The sequence below is a fragment of the Apium graveolens genome, unplaced genomic scaffold, assembly GCF_009905375.1.
Source record: "Apium graveolens cultivar Ventura unplaced genomic scaffold, ASM990537v1 ctg5282, whole genome shotgun sequence".
NCBI classification, from domain to species: Eukaryota; Viridiplantae; Streptophyta; class Magnoliopsida; order Apiales; family Apiaceae; genus Apium; species Apium graveolens.
In genome coordinates this window covers 44698-63329 of record NW_027418910.1, presented here as the reverse complement: position 1 = coordinate 63329, position 18632 = coordinate 44698, and the positions used below count along the sequence as shown (strand labels likewise).

Sequence of the window (18632 nt, the reverse complement as noted above, 5' to 3'; positions counted from 1 at the left end):
GAGACACTCTGTAGATCGTGCACGCAAAGACGGTGTGTCAATTGAGTTAACTATTTGAGAAAAATCAATATATTTAGTAAAAGTGGTGCAAATAGTAAAACCCCATAGTTGACTAAACTTTTAATATATTTTTCATCTAATTAAATAAATGTTTTCAAATTGTAACTTTTATGAAAAATATTAAAAATACATACACAAGAAGCTCCTTGAGATGGTTTGGTACTTAAATATCAATTTTCTAATTTATTAAAGATATAAGAGTGTGAGACGCGTAATAGTAACATTGAGGAAACTGAACTCAAGAAGCCACAAGATTACAACAATAGCTAATCCAAAATATTAGAATATTTGCATGACAAAATTCAGAATTATTGTTCCAAAATTTTTAGGAAAATCATCGTATGAGTTTTAAACTATACTTCTATTGATTATTATCTTCACATCAAATATAATGACTTGCAAAATTCATGTCTTTGTATTTGTGTTTCGAATTTTAGAATACATATGCAACTATTTCTTTTTCGGTATTCCTAGAAGGTGAAATCATTAATTACTCTACGAATATCAGGCAGTCGCAAAATCAAAAGACATTTTTAGAAAACCATGAAAACATAAGTACAAAAATAAAAACCTTTAAATTAAAATGCAGTTTGGTAGAGGACATAATCCTTGAAGGGAAAAATAATCTGGAATACTAGTTGCATGAACTGTACTTCTTTTCTCTTTTTCGTGGACATTTCATGTAGTTATGAGCAGTTGCTTTGCATTGTTTACCCTTCTGAGGCTTCTTATTTGCATTATTCATTGCCTTCTCTTTTAGACTGATATATCTCTTCAAGGCTGACCCTTTATTTTTACATATGTTTGGTACTTTAACCTTGACATCTTGTGTCAGCTTCTGACCAACTACATTTGCCATAAACTCTGCTTTCGACATAACACCTCCACTACCATCACCATCATCCATATCAGTACTTAATTGCTTTACTGTCCAATGAACATGATCCAGCTTATCTAAATCTGTACCAGCTTTGTTAACCACTTTACGGAATTCAAACCTGATATGACTAACTTTGACTGCAACCTTTTGTATTTTAAGATGATCTTCGGAAATAACAAAAGACACTAAAGAACTGCCACTTTCAGCAATTTTCATCCAACGATTGAAAACCATACTTTTGGGGAATTTAACTAATCCAATTTGTTTTAAACCACAGAAATACCACACATAAAAAACTTATTGCATGAACACACATCATGATCATAGCTGACACTCACCTGCAAAATTTAATCAAATTTAATAATCACCAACACAGAGTATACTATGTAATTAATGAAATATCATACAATTACCTTAAAGATTTTATCTTTCACTTTAACATCTCTGATTTCCAAACAAGTAATGCCGTCAATTTCATCACTCATTTTCTTGATTTGCATATTCAAACAAAAAGAAATAATCTCATCTTGAAGTTTATAAAAAATAGCTCTTGTAAACAAATCAGTAGCATCATCTTCAATGAACCACTCTGAAACAGTAATTGGCAGGCTTGAATTGGACTCATGGTTTAATCTACGAGTTTCATTCCGCCGCTTATCCATAGCATTTTCAAACCGAAACCAGAATTCACATAAAGTACTCCCTTATCTATAAAACTGACTAAAGAAAAAATTCTCACTCTTAGACCGCGAGGTAGTTCTCATTTACCCAAACACAGGTTCACCTCAAAAATACGCAGGAATCCAAGACTTTCTAAGTGAATACATTTTTCCTAACCACTTGTTCCATTCAAGTTTAAACTCTTTCATAACTAATAACCACCCTGATTCAAACTCATCAGGCTCAATAGTTGAAGACCAGATAAATTTCTTCATCTTCTCCATAAAGTCAGTTTCCTTACACAATCGATTGCCAAGCTGACCAATAAATTACAGCAAATACAAAAATTAAACATTGAAATCACTTCAACAACTTAAAAACGATAAATAAAAGAAGCTAAAAAAGCCAAACAAAGAAAATCAATATTACCAACAAATAATATTATAGAAGCGAAATCAGTGATCATTTTCAAAGAAGATGGTATTGGTTAAAAAATATAAATCAATCTAACAAAAACAGTAACAACCAAATGCAATAAATCACCAAAATAAAAAAATAAATTTAAAAATTATCATCTAACATACCTTAAGAGGGGATTTCTGGATTATATGCCACATGCATAAACGATGCTTAGTGGCAGGATATTCATTGGTTGCTTTAAAAACTTCAGGAACAGCAGCTTTCATTGCATGACACTAGTCAGAACCATAAGAATATGATTATGCTTTATTGCTTCAAAAAATGCTGAAACGCCCATGTATAATGACTCTTATCCTTCTTAACAAGAAGACATGCAGCAAATGTGACACATAGATCATGTTTATCCACACCGGTAAAAGGAGCAAAGATCATGTTATACCTGTTAAAATAAACACAAAATGGTCAAAAAGAATCATACAATTTAAAAAAAAAAACCTAAAATGGTAGAAAATATACCGATTTGTATTAAATGTAGCATCAAAGGATACAACATCTCCATTTAATTCATAATTTCTTCTAGCAGTAGCATCAGCCCAAAAAAGATTCGTTAAATGACCCTCACGATCAACATCATATGCATAATAAAATGATTCACATGTCTCATGTAAAACTTTAAACTTTTCCGGCAATATCTGTGCATCAGCCTCACCAACATAACACCTTAAATCTCTATTAAAATTCTGAAAATCATGTACCGAAGCACCAATATTGCCATAACCACCAACCTGTTCCTTCATCAAAGTAAAAGATTTACTAGTACCAATATTCACTTTAGCAGTATCAACAACATGTTAGCGCATACGATTAGTCATTTCTCTATTTGCTTTCAAAAATTGAAGACCCTCTTCAGAAGCTAACGGATGATTGTGTTTTTCCTCAAACACAGCAATAACATACTTGTCGGACCAATACGTTTGAAAACACATATTGCTTTACATCCGCACCTCCCTGAAACAGTCCTCCTACGCTTAACAATTTTACTAGAACTTTCATCTAAATTTCTAGGCAGATCATTAAAACCAGCTCTCCCACAAATAATATATTTTCTCAAAATTATTTCATCCCTATCATCTTTCATTTCAATATTCAACCTCACATTAAATCTAGACAACCTCCCATATTCCTTGTAAAATTCAATACCTTTTTCCAAACTATCAAAACTCTGATTAACCTCTGGTTTAGAAATATCACCAATATACTTTGGAATGTAATACTTATGACCACCATGTGAAATATTAAAACGCGAAACAGAAATCTCACTTTCAGATAAACTGTTACCGCCATTAGATACATAATCACCTACTAAACGGCTAATATGAGACGAATCACCGCAACTGGAACCTAAAAACATATAAAAAATTCAGTCATAACAAACTAAAATATATTAATATAGCATAATTAACCAACAATCACTAACAATACACTTGTTTACAATTACAAATAAAAAAGCAACATCAATGATAACAAATGTACCACATGTAAAATTAATTAATAACTACATTATCACTAATCGTAGTCAAATAATCAGTTAAGGCTTAAGACATAAGCAAATGACATTGATTCACATAAAATTATAATCACTAAAAAAATACCAATAATAACTTACAAATTCAAAATACATAAGAAATAAAACTACAAACGCACTACAATCAAAGTTAGCTCACAACACATAATCACTAATAATAGTCGAATAATCAGTGAAAGTAACTATTAAATTTTACATTTAAACTACTAAATCAACTGAAAGGTATGAAACACATAAAAAGAGTTTAAAACGCAAGTAATTACCTTAATTCATAGAAATTTTCAACAAATCTGAAGTAATCGTGCTTTAGAATACCTACGAAATCAATCGATTACAAAAAATGAAAAGAAACAAGATATGAACTTAGTGAGCTCAGTGATAATCACGAAAAAGAAAAATTGAAGAAAGATAGAGAATGTACGGGATGCGGAAATTGATAGAGAAAACTTAGAGAGAGAAATAGTATAGAGAGAAAGAATAGAAATAAATGGTGACCTTGAAATTAATTAGACCATATAAATGTCTTCAAGGTTTTGAATTAATAACAAAATAAACGGATCGGATGAATCTTTGGGAAAAAAACTTCTTAAAATATATATTGCTCAAATAAGAACTTCTTAAAATGAGAATTATGAGAACTTGTAATCTTTGTAGCTAAAGTTTGTAATTTTATAAAATTTAAAATTTTTACTTTGCACAAAATCATCAATTTTCGAATTCAAAATTTTACCTTTTTAAAAGTCAGCAATTTTAATTACGAAAATTCTTACGGTTTTCAGTTTCAGAAGTTCTCTTTAGAGCATTATTATATATATATATATATATATATATATATATATATATATATATATATATATATATATGTGAACCTCAAATAAATTGTAATCCATAAAATAATAACCTCACTAAAATACTATTTTATGGAGTCCCAACATAATCAACACAATATATTTTTACATCTAATGAAGTAATACACTAGCTAAAATATTATATTTTCTCTAGTTTATAATCACTACTTATACCTATATCAATCACTAGTTTGTAATTTTTATTCTAAAATTGGTTTGTATTTGAAAATTATCGTGTGTATATATATATATATATATATATATACTGTGGTGTGAATTTCAGTTCTCTTTTTTTTTATTTCCTTTAATATATTTTGAAGAGATTTGAACCTGAGCAACATTTTAAACCTTTTCTTGTCAAGGAACTAGAAATGCTTATAACCTTTTTTTGCTAATTGTTTTAGACTAATTAACGTAAATCGTATTTTTTTGTGGGTCCTCGAACCAAATATTCTTTGAAATTTATAGTCAACCAAAAGCGGACAGAACTTCGATTCAGCTAATCCATACATATCACACTTATATATTCAATCTAATATTTATTTTAGTATTTTTAAGAAGATATTGTTTGAACATCTTTTTATAACTTTTTTTAATAAAAAGGTATTGTTAAAAAGGTATTGCTCATCTATTAAATGACATAATGAATTTGAGATTATTCTATAAGAAAAATGAAGGTGCTCTTGTCTTTATCTTTAACCCTCCACCTGTTTATATCGAAAACTCAACTATTGGAAATTTAGCTTTATCCAAATTTTATTTCACGAAATCAATAGGAAAAAAGAATTCATATGAAAAAAGAATTATCAATAAATATTTTCTTCATTAAAAAAATTAAAATTTATTTTAAACCCCGATTTATTACACTAAACGAATTTTTTTAATCATTCACTTTCCATTTACAATAACTACAATTGTTTGTTAAGAGTATAACCTTGAGCATAACCACTGGCGTAGCTAGAAATTCGAGCCACAAGTTCAAAAATTTTGTAAAGACCAAGATGAATGTAGAAAATAATTTAGAAATATTAACAAAATATTTATAATGAACCTATTCTACCATAATGCACAATGGTATGGGGTCAAATAACAATTTATTACTATAAATCTATATTTTCAAAGGAGTAAAGGTAAAACTTATTTATTATAACTTTTTTCCTAATTAAATTCGAACATTCAAAATTTCTGTTTTTCAAATTTCAGTGGGGTCAGTTGCCCACACAGCCAATACGCCGGAGGATAACAAGTAACAATTTTGCCCAAATTTTACCAATTAAGCCGAGCCCATACTTCACCGTGATTAGGTTGAGTATGCGAATGCTAAATTTTTAGTTTAATAATTTTGTGTATATTTTGTATTTTTATAGTCATGAATTTCTGTACCAGCAGAACATATGAATTTTGTCTATGTTAGTCAATTTTAAAATCATAAAAACGATAAACTTTAACTTACGTATCATTTTCTAAAATTCATATCCAATTTCAAATAATGATAAAATTCTATTTTTATTATAATGCAAGTTCGAACCCAATAATATTTTACTTTATCGAGAAATTATGACGTACTCCTTAACTTTTGAGGAAGGTATTATATAAAAAAAGTCAATTTAATTATAATTTACAACAATGCTGGTCATGTCCTAAATGCCCCTAGCTAGATCCCCTACGCGGTATATATTTAGGCACATTGGATAAATTACACTTACATCTGTATATTAGCCTATACAGTCTCGAAATTTTGGTCCCATCACTATTGCATATACATTTCAATTCATTTCGACTGTGAGATATGGAGATTTCTAAGTTAAATAATCAAAACAATGGCTCTAACAATGGAAGTACTAAGGAAAAAATGGTGACCATTTTGGTGGTGGACGATGATAGAACTTGCCTATCTCTTATTGCTAGTTTGCTAAAGGGATGCGCCTATCGAGGTATGTATATAAACTCTATTCATTTCTTGTTTATAAAATCTGCTAATAATTCATATTTTAATTGTACGAGTTAAAAACAAGAGGAAATTATAAAAAAAATTGCAGAAGATTTGGTTCATTTTGACTGATTTTTAAATTACCATCTCAAATCTTTTGATGTGGCATACTGATCTTTCTAGAATATAGTATCAGATGCCTTTTTCTAACATCTTTAGATTTTAAATGAGCTCGTTACTTAACAGATGTTGCGTCTAATATTTTCTTGTTTTGTTTTCTCATAGTATTGACTGCCAAGGATCCTCTGGATGCTTTGCGCATCCTACGGACTGGAGTCATTAAGTTTGATCTGGTGGTATCTGATGTCCACATGCCAGGCATGGATGGGTTTGAACTACAAAGATGGATTCATCAAGATTTTCAATTACCGGTTGTATGTGAGTGTCACTATAACTGAATTTAAATTTCATTAATATATAACCGCGCTTTATGAAAAATAGTTTTATCTAGTGCTATGTTAGGTATTTTTTTTATTACCGCAATTTTTTTGAAGCGCATAATAAATTTTTCATGCAATAGTAAACGATATTAAGAAGGCGGTTGCTCGGTTTTTAGATCAGTTTTTCAGATGATTAGTATCAATCTTTTTGATTGTTTTTTTCCTCAATTTTAGTTGTACAGTTCCCTCAATGATCTTCACCAACAGACTAATCAAACTCTTGAAATTTTATTGTTAGTGATGTCAGGTGACAGAGAAGCTAGTAATCTATGCGAGGGAAGTCAGAGTGGAGCTTCCGTTTTCGTAGTTAAGCCCATTACTACAGAAGACTTGAAATCAATATGGGATTTTGTGAACAAATGGAAAAAGAATCTAGCTAAAGGGAAAAACTTAATATCTGATGATAGTTCTGCTAAGGACAATGAAGATGACACTGGTAATAAGTTATATGAAAAGAAATCGAAGTGAAAGCTTCAGATAACTGATAATGAAGATCATAATCATGGCAAAAACAGAGTTCCGAAAGACAAAGCTCTTCTAACAAAAAAGAACAAGCTTAATTGGACACCTTTTCTCCATGACAAGTTTGTAAGAGCTGTGCAGCATCTAGGGCCTCAAGGTAAGATGTTACATTTTAACATGTCTTTCACTACAGTTTAATGATGTCGATTATGTCTCACATACTTGAATTGTCCGCGATGAATTTTTGTTGTAGGATCTATTCCGAGGAACATTGTTACCGTAATGAATGTGCCTGGACTGAGGAGGGAACAAGTAGCCAGTCACTTGCAAGTTAGTTCCTCCCCCTCTTTTCTCCTTTTCTTCTGTGTGACGAGAATTTCTAATTTTGCTGTTCTAATGTCTTCTTTATTCTAATATTCGCAGAAGTACCGAATCGACCAAGAGAAACAGTCTGAAGCAGAACAAAATCCAGACTTGTTTAAAACACTCCAAAATGGGAAAAGGTGGTCCTCATCGTTTCTCAGCCATAAGGAACTACTAGGTTACGGACAATCTAAGCTACTAACCAGTCCAGGTAATTAAACAGTTGACACGATTCTGTCAGACATTTGTTAACATGAATGAGCTTGGGTGAAAACTATTTGATTTGTAATGCTACAGGTTTTCCTCCAAGTGGACTAACAAACGGTACATATCCCAGTCTGATGTACCAGCCACAACACCCGAATTTTCTAGCAGTGACAAGATTAGCAGTGGATTTAATTCTGTCCAAACTTTGGCTCCGATTCACATGAATCAGAATGGCATTTCTAAACAAACACAGCCACAAAACTACTATACTGGCGGTGCACTTGAAGTTTACAATACATTTGCTTCACAGAGAAATTTCGCATCTCCTACATTTGATAATGTTGTCCCTGAGCAACAATACAGATCTGCTGATCAAATTAACGTTTCCGTTTATGGAAGTACCTATCAGTCAACTGATTTGGTATATTAAGTTTACATAAATTCATGTTCTACTCTGTCTCTGCTAAACAACTTAAGGTTTACAATTTAAATTTCAAAATATGCCTAATTATTTTCATCTTTCTCCTTTACGTGTTATCACATGTAGAATAAAAATCAAGAGTTCTACATACGAAACAATTTTGATTTTGGAGATGCCTTTCTGGTTAACAAAGACTTGCCAAATGCTGACAATGTGCAAACAGACCTTGATGAGGTATATACTTAATATATGTAGAATTATTTAGATATTGATATATTCTGCATGATTATGTACATATTTTGTAGGAATTTAAGTGTATAACAATGTTGGAGATTAAAGAGAAGAAACTTGTTCTCAATAATCCACACAACTTACTCACACAAAAGAAATATAATAAACTCACAAAAGTATTTCACTCAAATGATTTGATAAACTTTTTTATGATAACAAAGCTTGGAAGATTGTCCTATTTATAGGACTACATGGAACCTCCTAGAAAGTTTCTAGTACATGCACCTTAATAAATTTAGTAACTCTCTAGGAACATGAAAAGCAAAGAGACATGAACTCAAAAGACAAGAGCTCAAAGGACTTGAACTCAAAAGACTAAAGAAGATATTTCAAGAACATTCTAGATAATTAATATTATAAAATAAGTTTAGCTTATATTATTTTAACAGCCCCCCTTAAGCTAAACTTTGCACATGCCAAGTTTCTTCTTCAACTTCTTGAAAATGTCGGGCCTCAAAGGTTTAGTGAAAATATCACCAATTTGGTCTTGTGTCTTGCAATGTTCGACCACGACTTCTCCTTTCTTCACCAAGTCTCGAATAAAATGATATTTGATTCTAATATGCTTGCTCTTCCCATGAAACACCGGATTTTCCGTGAGTGCTATAGCGGACTTGTTATCACAATATATGATCGGACTTTCTTTTGTGGCATGCTTGAGGTCCTCTAACACCCATGTTATCCATAAAGCTTGACAACTAGCTAATGATAAAGAAATATATTCCGCCTCCGCCGTCGAGAGAGCCACAACTTGTTGCTTCTTTGACATCCATGTGATGGCACTAGAGCCAGTGAAGAAAACATTTCCCGAAGTGCTTTTACTATCATCAATACTTCCGGCCCAATCACTATCGCAATATCCAATCACCTTGGTATCATTTCCCTTTTGATAATAAATTCCATCTCCAAGTGTTCCACGAACATACCTCAAGATTCTTTTTCCGGCCTCCCAATGTGTCTTCTTTGGTTGCTCCATGAATCTACTAATCAAACTAACACCATATGTTATATCCGGTCGAGTGGCGGTCAAGTACATCAAACTTCCAACAAGACTTCTATATAATGTAGGATCAACAAACTTAGAATCATCATTCATGCTCAATTTCAAGCCAACTTCAACGGGAGTACTACTTGGTTTTGCATCTTCCATTCTAAACTTCTTCATCAAATCTCTTGCATACTTTTCTTGAGAGATAAAAATGCCATTCTCATCTTGCTTTACTTCAATACCAAGAAAGTAATGAAGTAGTCCCAAATCAGTCATCTCAAATTCTTGCATCATATTATTCTTGAATTCTTCAATATCATCATCATTATTTCCCGTAAAAATCAAATCATCCACGTACAAGCCAATGATGAGAATTTTACCTTTGTTCTCCTTGATGTAAAGTGTATGCTCAAATGGACACCTCTTGAATCCCATCTTCACAAAATATTCATCTATGCGACTATACCATGCACGAGGGGCTTGCTTTAGGCCATACAAAGCCTTCTTCAACCGATAGACTTTATTTTCTTCATTCTTCTTTACATAGCCCGGTGGTTGATCAATATACACCTCTTCTTGTAATTCTCCATTTAAAAAAGCGGATTTGACGTCCATTTGGTGAACTTTCCACTTATTTTGAGCGGCCAAAGAAAGGATCAAACGGATGGTTTCAAGGCGTGCTACGGGAGCAAATACTTCTTTATAATCAACCCCATATTTTTGCTTGTAGCCTTTTACAACCAATCGTGCCTTGTGCTTTTCAACTTCACCTTGTGCATTTAATTTTGTCTTATAAACCCACTTGACTCCAATGGGCTTCTTTTCCTTAGGAGCTTCAACTAACTCCCATGTTTGATTTCTTTCAATTGCTTCAATTTCTTGATCCATAGCTTGCCTCCATTTATTTTCCTTAGCGGCATCATCAAAAGCAACCGGATCCGCATTTGCATATAAGGCAAAATCAACAAATTCATCTTCCAAAATTCTTCTGGTTGTTCCATAAAGGTCCGCCATTGATCTTGTCTTTCTAGGTGGTGATTCGTAACTTGAAGATGATGACGAGCTTGGAGGAGAATTGGATGGTGGAGTGGAGCCTTCTTCTTCAATTGGTTCAAATGCATCATCATCAAGAAAGATTCTTGAACTTTCTTTCTCATTCTTCCATTCCCATGAAGCCTCCTCATTGAAAATTACATCACGGCTAATTATGACCTTCTTTGTAATTGGATTATATAATTTGTATGCCTTGGAAGCTTCACTATAACCAACAAAGATGCATTTTTCGGATTTATCATCAAGTTTGCCTCTCTTTTCATCGGGCACATGAGAGTAACAAATGCTTCCAAAAATTCTAAAGTGAGAGACACATGGCTTCTTACGACTCCAAGCTTCTTGTGGAGTCTTCTCTTGTACACTTTTAGTAGGTGCACGATTGAGAACATAGCATGCACATGCCACCGCTTCGGCCCAAAACATCTTAGGCAATCCTTTTGTTTTCAACATACTTCGAACAAGCTCCATGATTATTCGGTTCTTTCTCTCGGCCACCCCATTTTGTTGAGGGGTTGAGCGAACCGTTAGTTGATGACGAATGCCATGCTTCTTCAAAAAACTTCCAAATTCTTGGGACATATATTCACCACCACGATCGGATCGTAGTGTCTTTAAAGAATAACCACTTTCTTTCTCCACATATGCTTTAAAAACTTTAAATGTTTCAAATACTTGAGATTTTTCTTTGAGAAAATAAATCCACATCTTGCGACTATAATCATCAATAAAAGTGAGAAAATAGCGGCTACCTCCAATAGAGTTTATGCGCATAGGTCCACATAAATCCGAATGTACCAATTCCAATGGTTTTTTAGCTCGCCATGCCTTCTCTTTTGGAAATGGATCTCGATGATGCTTGCCAAAAATACAATCTTCACATACTCGATCTTGCCTTTGAATATTTGGAATGCCTCTCACCATATGACCTTTACATATCTTTGATAGAGTGCTAAAACTCAAGTGATTATATCGAAGATGCCAAAGCCAAGACTTGTCATTCACAATATTAGCAAAACATGGAAGAGACTCACTTTGAATTTTCAATGGAAACATTTTAGTTGATGTCATCTTGACTCTTGCAACAAGAACACCATTTTTATCTTTGATCACACAAAAATCATCTTTAAAATTCACATGATGTCCCTTTCTTGTAAGTTGCCCAACACTTAAAAGATTATGTTTAAGATCGGGTACATAGTAAACATTAGAGATGTAGTTTGTACCTTGCTTTGTTCGGATTGGAATATCCCCACAACCTTTGACAATGAGCCTTTTGTTGTCACCCGTCTTGACTTCTCGTTGGACACTTTCATCAAAATTCACAAAGCAATTTTTATTTCCGGTCATGTGGTTACTACAACCACTATCGATATACCAAACATCTTCAAGAGATTCTTCTTGAACATTACTAACAAGAAGCATACTTTCATCTTTCTCCTCAACATTTTCATGTAGAAAATTTGATTCATCTTTTTCATCATTAATCCTTTTATAACAATCTTTTTTCATATGCCCATTTTTATGACAATAATGGCATTGAAAATTAAAAGAATTACCTCTTCCTCTTCCATTGTAACCTCCACGAGCTCTTCCTCTTCCTCTTTGATATGTGCTAGAAGTTTCACTTGGCACCTTTCCTCTTCCTTGTCCTCGACCACGAAATGATCCTCTTCCACCTCTTCCTCTAAAACCACCACGATTAGTGTCTTGAACTTGAAAAGCTTGCTCGGAAGGAGATGAGTCAAATTGTTTGATGCGGAGTTCGTGAGATTGTAATGAGCCCAACAATTCTTCAAGAGAGAAAGTATTCATATCCTTTGATTCTTCAATAGCCACAACAACATGCTCAAATTTTCGAGTCATGCTACGAAGAATTTTTTCCAAGACTCTTCTATCCGTAATATCTTCACCATTTACACGAAGTTGATTAACAATCGAAATTGTTCGATTATAATATTCCTCCACCGTTTCACTTTCCTTCATATTTAGTGAATCAAATTCACCTCTTAGAGCTTGAAGCCTTACCATTTTGACTTTTTCTTCACCCTTGTATGCCTTGTTGAGGATGTCCCATGCCTCCTTTGATGTTGACGCCGTTGAAATCCTCTCAAAAATTACTTCATCCACCGCTTGATAAATAAAGTAGAGAGCCTTTTTGTCTTTCTTTCGATTCTCCTTCAAAGTGTTTAATTGTTGTGTTGAGAGATTTGTTTGATTCTCCGGTTCTTCATATCCATTCTCCACAATTTCCCAAAGATCTTGAGAGCCATATAAAACCTTCATTTGGATGCTCCATTGGTTGTAATTCTTTCCCGTCAAACGAGGAAGTTGAGGTTGCAACATGTTGTTGTTGGAAGCCATCTCTTAACCTTGCTCTGATACCACTTTGTAGGAATTTAAGTGTATAACAATGTTGGAGATTAAAGAGAAGAAACTTGTTCTCAATAATCCACACAACTTACTCACACAAAAGAAATATAATAAACTCACAAAAGTATTTCACTCAAATGATTTGATAAACTTTTTTATGATAACAAAGCTTGGAAGATTGTCCTATTTATAGGACTACATGGAACCTCCTAGAAAGTTTCTAGTACATGCACCTTAATAAATTTAGTAACTCTCTAGGAACATGAAAAGCAAAGAGACATGAACTCAAAAGACAAGAGCTCAAAGGACTTGAACTCAAAAGACTAAAGAAGATATTTCAAGAACATTCTAGATAATTAATATTATAAAATAAGTTTAGCTTATATTATTTTAACATATTTCTCCTTCACGTGTTCTCGCATGTAGAACAACAATCAGGACTACTACATTGGAAACAGTTTTAATTTTGGAGATGCCTTTCTAAACAAAGACATGCAAAATGCTGACAAGGCGCACATAAGCCTTGATGAGGTAATTATTTAGATATTGATACATTGCTGCAAATACACAGAGGACTAATTGTTTGTTGAGGAGTGTCTCAGAAATAGCTTCTCATCTTCAAATTTAACCAGAACAATATATTAAAAGACTTTTAAATTTATAGTACATTTGTTTCACAGAGAGATTTTGCATATCCTCAAATCCATTCTGTTGTCCCTGAGCAGAAAAACGAATCAACTGATGCTGAGGTAAAATTAACATAAATTTATGTTCTGCTCTTTCTCTTCTATACATCTTGTCTTAGAATTTAAAATTTCTAAAAGTGTGCATGAATATCTTCATCTTTCTCTTTTACGTGTCATCGCTTGTAGAACAAAAATCAAGACTATGACGTCGGAAACAATTATGATTTTGGAGGTGCCTTTCTGGTAAACAAAGACATGCCAAATGCTGACAAGGTGCCCACAAACCTTGATGAGGAACTGACTTAATATTTGCAAAATTATTTAGATATCAATATATTTCTGCATGATTATCTTCATCTTTCTCCTTTACGTGTTATCACATGTAGAACAAATATCAAGACTACTACGTTGGAAACAATTTTGATTTTGGAGATACCTTTCTGGAAGAAAAAGATATGCCAAATGCTGAAAAGGTGAACACAGACCTTGATGAGGTATAGACTTAACATATGAAAAATTATTCACATATCAAAATATATTGATGCATGGACAAGTGGGGATATCTTGCTCAAATATTCTCAATATATATATATATATATATATATTTTGCTCAAATAAGAACTTCTTAAAATGAGAATTATGAGAACTTGTAATCTTCGTAGTTAAAGTTTGTAATTTTATAAAATTTAAAATTTTTACTTTGCACAAAATCATCAATTTCCGAATTCAAAATTTTACCTTTTTAAAAGTCAGCAATTTTAATTACGAAAATTCTTACGATTTTCAATTACTAAGTGGGGATCCCAGTCGGGATCTCGTCCCATTTTTGGGTACACCAAAGTACAATATCAATCTTTTCAATAGTTATTGAGAATATTGGTGTAGGAGGGACTCGCTTGAGTCCTCCAGTAACCAGGGATATCAGGATCTGATATCATGTTAACATCATATTTCATATCATTAAGACTCAGGAATAGCTGCATAACATAAGTCATTTCACGTGAAACAAGCAATTACTAATATTTTACAAATACATAGCATTAAACTTGATAACTCCACTAGTATGAGATGTTGATATATGTTTCATGTTAAATGGCATTAAGAAATTACAATACCAGGTGTTAAAATTGAACATGAGTCTCTTAGCTTTTCATCTTCAATGCTAAACTAATTAATCCTGTATATGACAAATATTATAGTATCATGATAATGGATGCAACACTGGGACTCCCCATTTTGAATCGAAAGGAAATCATCAGTCTAATGATGATCAGCAGGTATTATCCTAGCTTACAGTAGTAGCTTAGCATTTCAAATTTTAAACTACAAATATCTATACAATTTTACTTTTACCTCATAATTAAATTAATAATTCCCGTGTGAAATGTTATTAGGGAATGGGCGAGGATTTTTGGGCGTGGTTGCTTTCTGAATGACAACAACAACTTTGGAGGACTTGCATCAACTATTTGGAACTATTTCCCCCTTGGTTTGATAAAAAAAAATTTATGCTCGCAACGATTGCGTAATGACAAGAAAAATCTTGTGGTTTGAATAATTGATTCGCTTAGTTCATACTCTGACGATTGGTTTTAAGACTTCAATTATGTTACTTTAATTTTTCAATTTTATTATTTATCTAGAAAATATTATGTGAAAATTAGGTTTATGAAAACATACCACCTAATATTATAGTTTCAGATATAAAATCTGTGATTAATGAGATCGAAGATTCATCTAAACTTTCATGGAATCGAGTTGTTTATGTCTTTTTCGCTCAGGTTTCTAATAGTAACAGTTTCGATTAATGAGAAGAAAGGCGAGTTTTTGTTCAATCTTTTTACCTCTATTAGAAGTTATTGTCGATAACTTGAAACAGTTTCGATTAATGAGAAGAAAGGCGAGTTTCTGTTCAATCTTTTTACCTCTATTAGAAGTTATTGTCGATAATTGAAACAATGTATCCACGGAAATTCTAAAAAATCTTTTAGGCTTATTTCTATTGTTTCTGAATTGCTTTTCCAAGATTGACAAATTATGAACTGTCTTTTGTTGTCGAAAGAAATTTCTTGTGATATTTACCACCATCACAATTTTGATGCAAGAGTTCCAAATCTCCAAAAATACCATAAAAAACATTCCCAAGAAAACCAACACCAACACATACACTAAGAAAACCAACACGTAGTAAACACGGGAATCATTACGCATATACCCGTTGTTATGTTTGTGTGCGTTTAGGGCTTTACGAAATGTAAAACTTGTAATTTTGAATTTCACTTGCCGTAACTGTAAAAAACTTCTTTCGTAGTTTGTAAATATATAAAGATCGTGTCAAGGTGATTTACGGTTTCGGAGAAAAGTCCGTTTTAGTGAACAATGTCGAGAAAGCCAAACTGTTACGTGGTACTGACAGGGGAATATACATGGCCCTCAATTTTTTTTAAAACTTATGAAACATGAACAGTTGATGACCTATACAGCAAGGAAGACCTCTTTAAAATTTGAACTTAAAATGTTAAATTTTAGATTTAACAAAAATATCAGAGTCAAGGTCATGTAAAGAGTAATCACCAAAAATGCTTACTGCCTAAAAACTGCTATCTCCGGTTTTTTATTGCACTTCCTAAAAATATATTTTTGAGTAATTTTATTCTAGACACTCTGTAGATCGTGCACGCAAAGACGGTGTGTCAATTGAGTTAACTATTTGAGAAAAATCAATATATTTAGTAAAAGTGGTGCAAATAGTAAAACCCCATAGTTGACCAAACTTTTAATATATTTTTCATCTAATTAAATAAATGTTTTCAAATTGTAACTTTTATGAAAAATATTAAAAATACATACACAAGAAGCTCCTTGAGATGGTTTGGTACTTAAATATCAATTTTCTAATTTATTAAAGATATAAGAGTGTGAGACGCGTAATAGTAACATTGAGGAAACTGAACTCAAGAAGCCACAAGATTACAACAATAGCTAATCCAAAATATTAGAATATTTGCATGACAAAATTCAGAATTATTGTTCCAAAATTTTTAGGAAAATCATCGTATGAGTTTTAAACTATACTTCTATTGATTATTATCTTCACATCAAATATAATGACTTGCAAAATTCATGTCTTTGTATTTGTATTTCGAATTTTAGAATACATATGCAACTATTTCTTTTTCGGTATTCCTAGAAGGTGAAATCATTGGTTACTCTACGAATATCAGGTAGTCGCAAAATCAAAAGACATTTTTAGAAAACCATGAAAACATAAGTACAAAAATAAAAACCTTTAACTTAAAATGCAGTTTGGTAGAGGACATAATCCTTGAAGGGAAAAATAATCTGGAATACTAGTTGCATGAACTGTACTTCTTTTCTCTTTTTCGTGGACATTTCATGTAGTCATGAGCAGTTGCTTTGCATTGTTTACCCTTCCGAGGCTTCTTATTTGCATTATTCATTGCCTTCTCTTTTAGACTGATATATCTCTTCAAGGCTGACCCTTTATTTTTACATATGTTTTGTACTTTAACTTTGACATCTTGTGTCAGCTTCTGACCAACTACATTTGCCATAAACTCTGCTTTCGACATAACACCTACACTACCATCACCATCATCCATATCAGTACTTAATTGCTTAACTGTCCAATGAACATGATCCAACTTATCTAAATCTGTACCAGCTTTGTTAACCACTTTACGGAATTCAAACCTGATATGACTAACTTTGACTGCAACCTTTTGCATTTTAAGATGATCTTCGGAAATAACAAAAGACACTGAAGAACTGCCACTTTCAGCAATTTTCATCCAACGATTGAAAACCATACTTTTGGGGAATTTAACTAATCCAATTTATTTTAAACCACAGAAATACCACACATAAAAAACTTATTGCATGAACACACATCATGATCATAGCTGACACTCACCTGCAAAATTTAATCAAATGTAATAATCACCAACACAGAGTATACTATGTAATTAATGAAATATCATACAATTACCTTAAAGATTTTATCTTTCACTTTAACATCTCTGATTTCCAAACAAGTAATGCCGTCAATTTCTTCACTCATTTTCTTGATTTGCATATTCAAACAAGAAGAAATAATCTCATCTTGAAGTTTATAAAAAATAGCTCTTGTAAACAAATCAGTAGCATCATCTTCAATGAACCACTCTGAAACAGTAATTGGCAGGCTTGAATTGGACTCATGGTTTAATCTACGAGTTTCATTCCGCCGCTTATCCATAGCATTTTCAAACCGAAACCAGAATTCACATAAAGTACTCCCTTATCTATAAAACTGACTAAAGAAAAAATTATCACTCTTAGACCGCGAGGTAGTTCTCATTTACCCAAACACAGGTTCATCGCAAAAATACGCAGGAATCCAAGACTTTCTAAGCGAATACATTTTTCCTAACCACTTGTTCCATTCAAGTTTAAACTCTTTCATAACTGATAACCACCCTGATTCAAACTCATCAGGCTAAATAGTTGAAGACCAGATAAATTTCTTCATCTTCTCCATAAAGTCAGTTTCCTTACACAATCGATTGCCAAGCTGACAAATAAATTACAGCAAATACAAAAATCAAACATTGAAATCACTTCAACAACTTAAAAATGATAAATAAAAGAAGCCAAAAAAGCCAAACAAAGAAAATCAATATTACCAACAAATAATATTATAGAAGCGAAATCAGTGATCATTTTCAAAGAATATGGTATTGGTTAAAAAATATAAATCAATCTAACAAAAACAGTAACAACCAAATGCAATAAATTACCAAAATAAAAAAATAAATTTAAAAATTATCATCTAACATACCTTAAGAGGGGATTTCTGGATTATATGCCATATGCATAAACGATGCTTAGTGGCAGGATATTCATTGG

At 32.3% G+C, this 18632-nt stretch overlaps 1 protein-coding gene across 1 annotated transcript; it reads right to left on the bottom strand.

Annotated features, from left to right (window-relative positions):
- Window positions 1–1725: 1725 nt before the first annotated feature.
- Window positions 1726–6201, bottom strand: LOC141702561 (protein FAR1-RELATED SEQUENCE 5-like). Its single transcript, XM_074506225.1, has 6 exons — window positions 6180–6201; window positions 2978–3421; window positions 2537–2849; window positions 2384–2459; window positions 2185–2295; window positions 1726–1917 (listed from the first exon to the last, which is right to left on the bottom strand). Exons 1-6 carry the CDS (start codon window positions 6199–6201, stop codon window positions 1726–1728), a joined length of 1158 nt encoding a protein of 385 aa, XP_074362326.1.
- Window positions 6202–18632: the final 12431 nt, after the last annotated feature.

Bases quoted from the DNA above. Each gene is read 5' to 3' on its own strand.
- LOC141702561 (XM_074506225.1), bottom strand. From the start codon at position 6,201: ATGGGACCAAAATTTCGAGACT. The intron at 2,850-2,977 runs GTATGTTATTGC...ATACTGCTAAAG, and splicing joins CAAACGTATTGGTCCGACAA to TGAATATTGGTACTAGTAAA. The intron at 2,460-2,536 runs GTATATTTTCTA...TTATTTTAACAG, and splicing joins GCTACATTTAATACAAATCG to GTATAACATGATCTTTGCTC.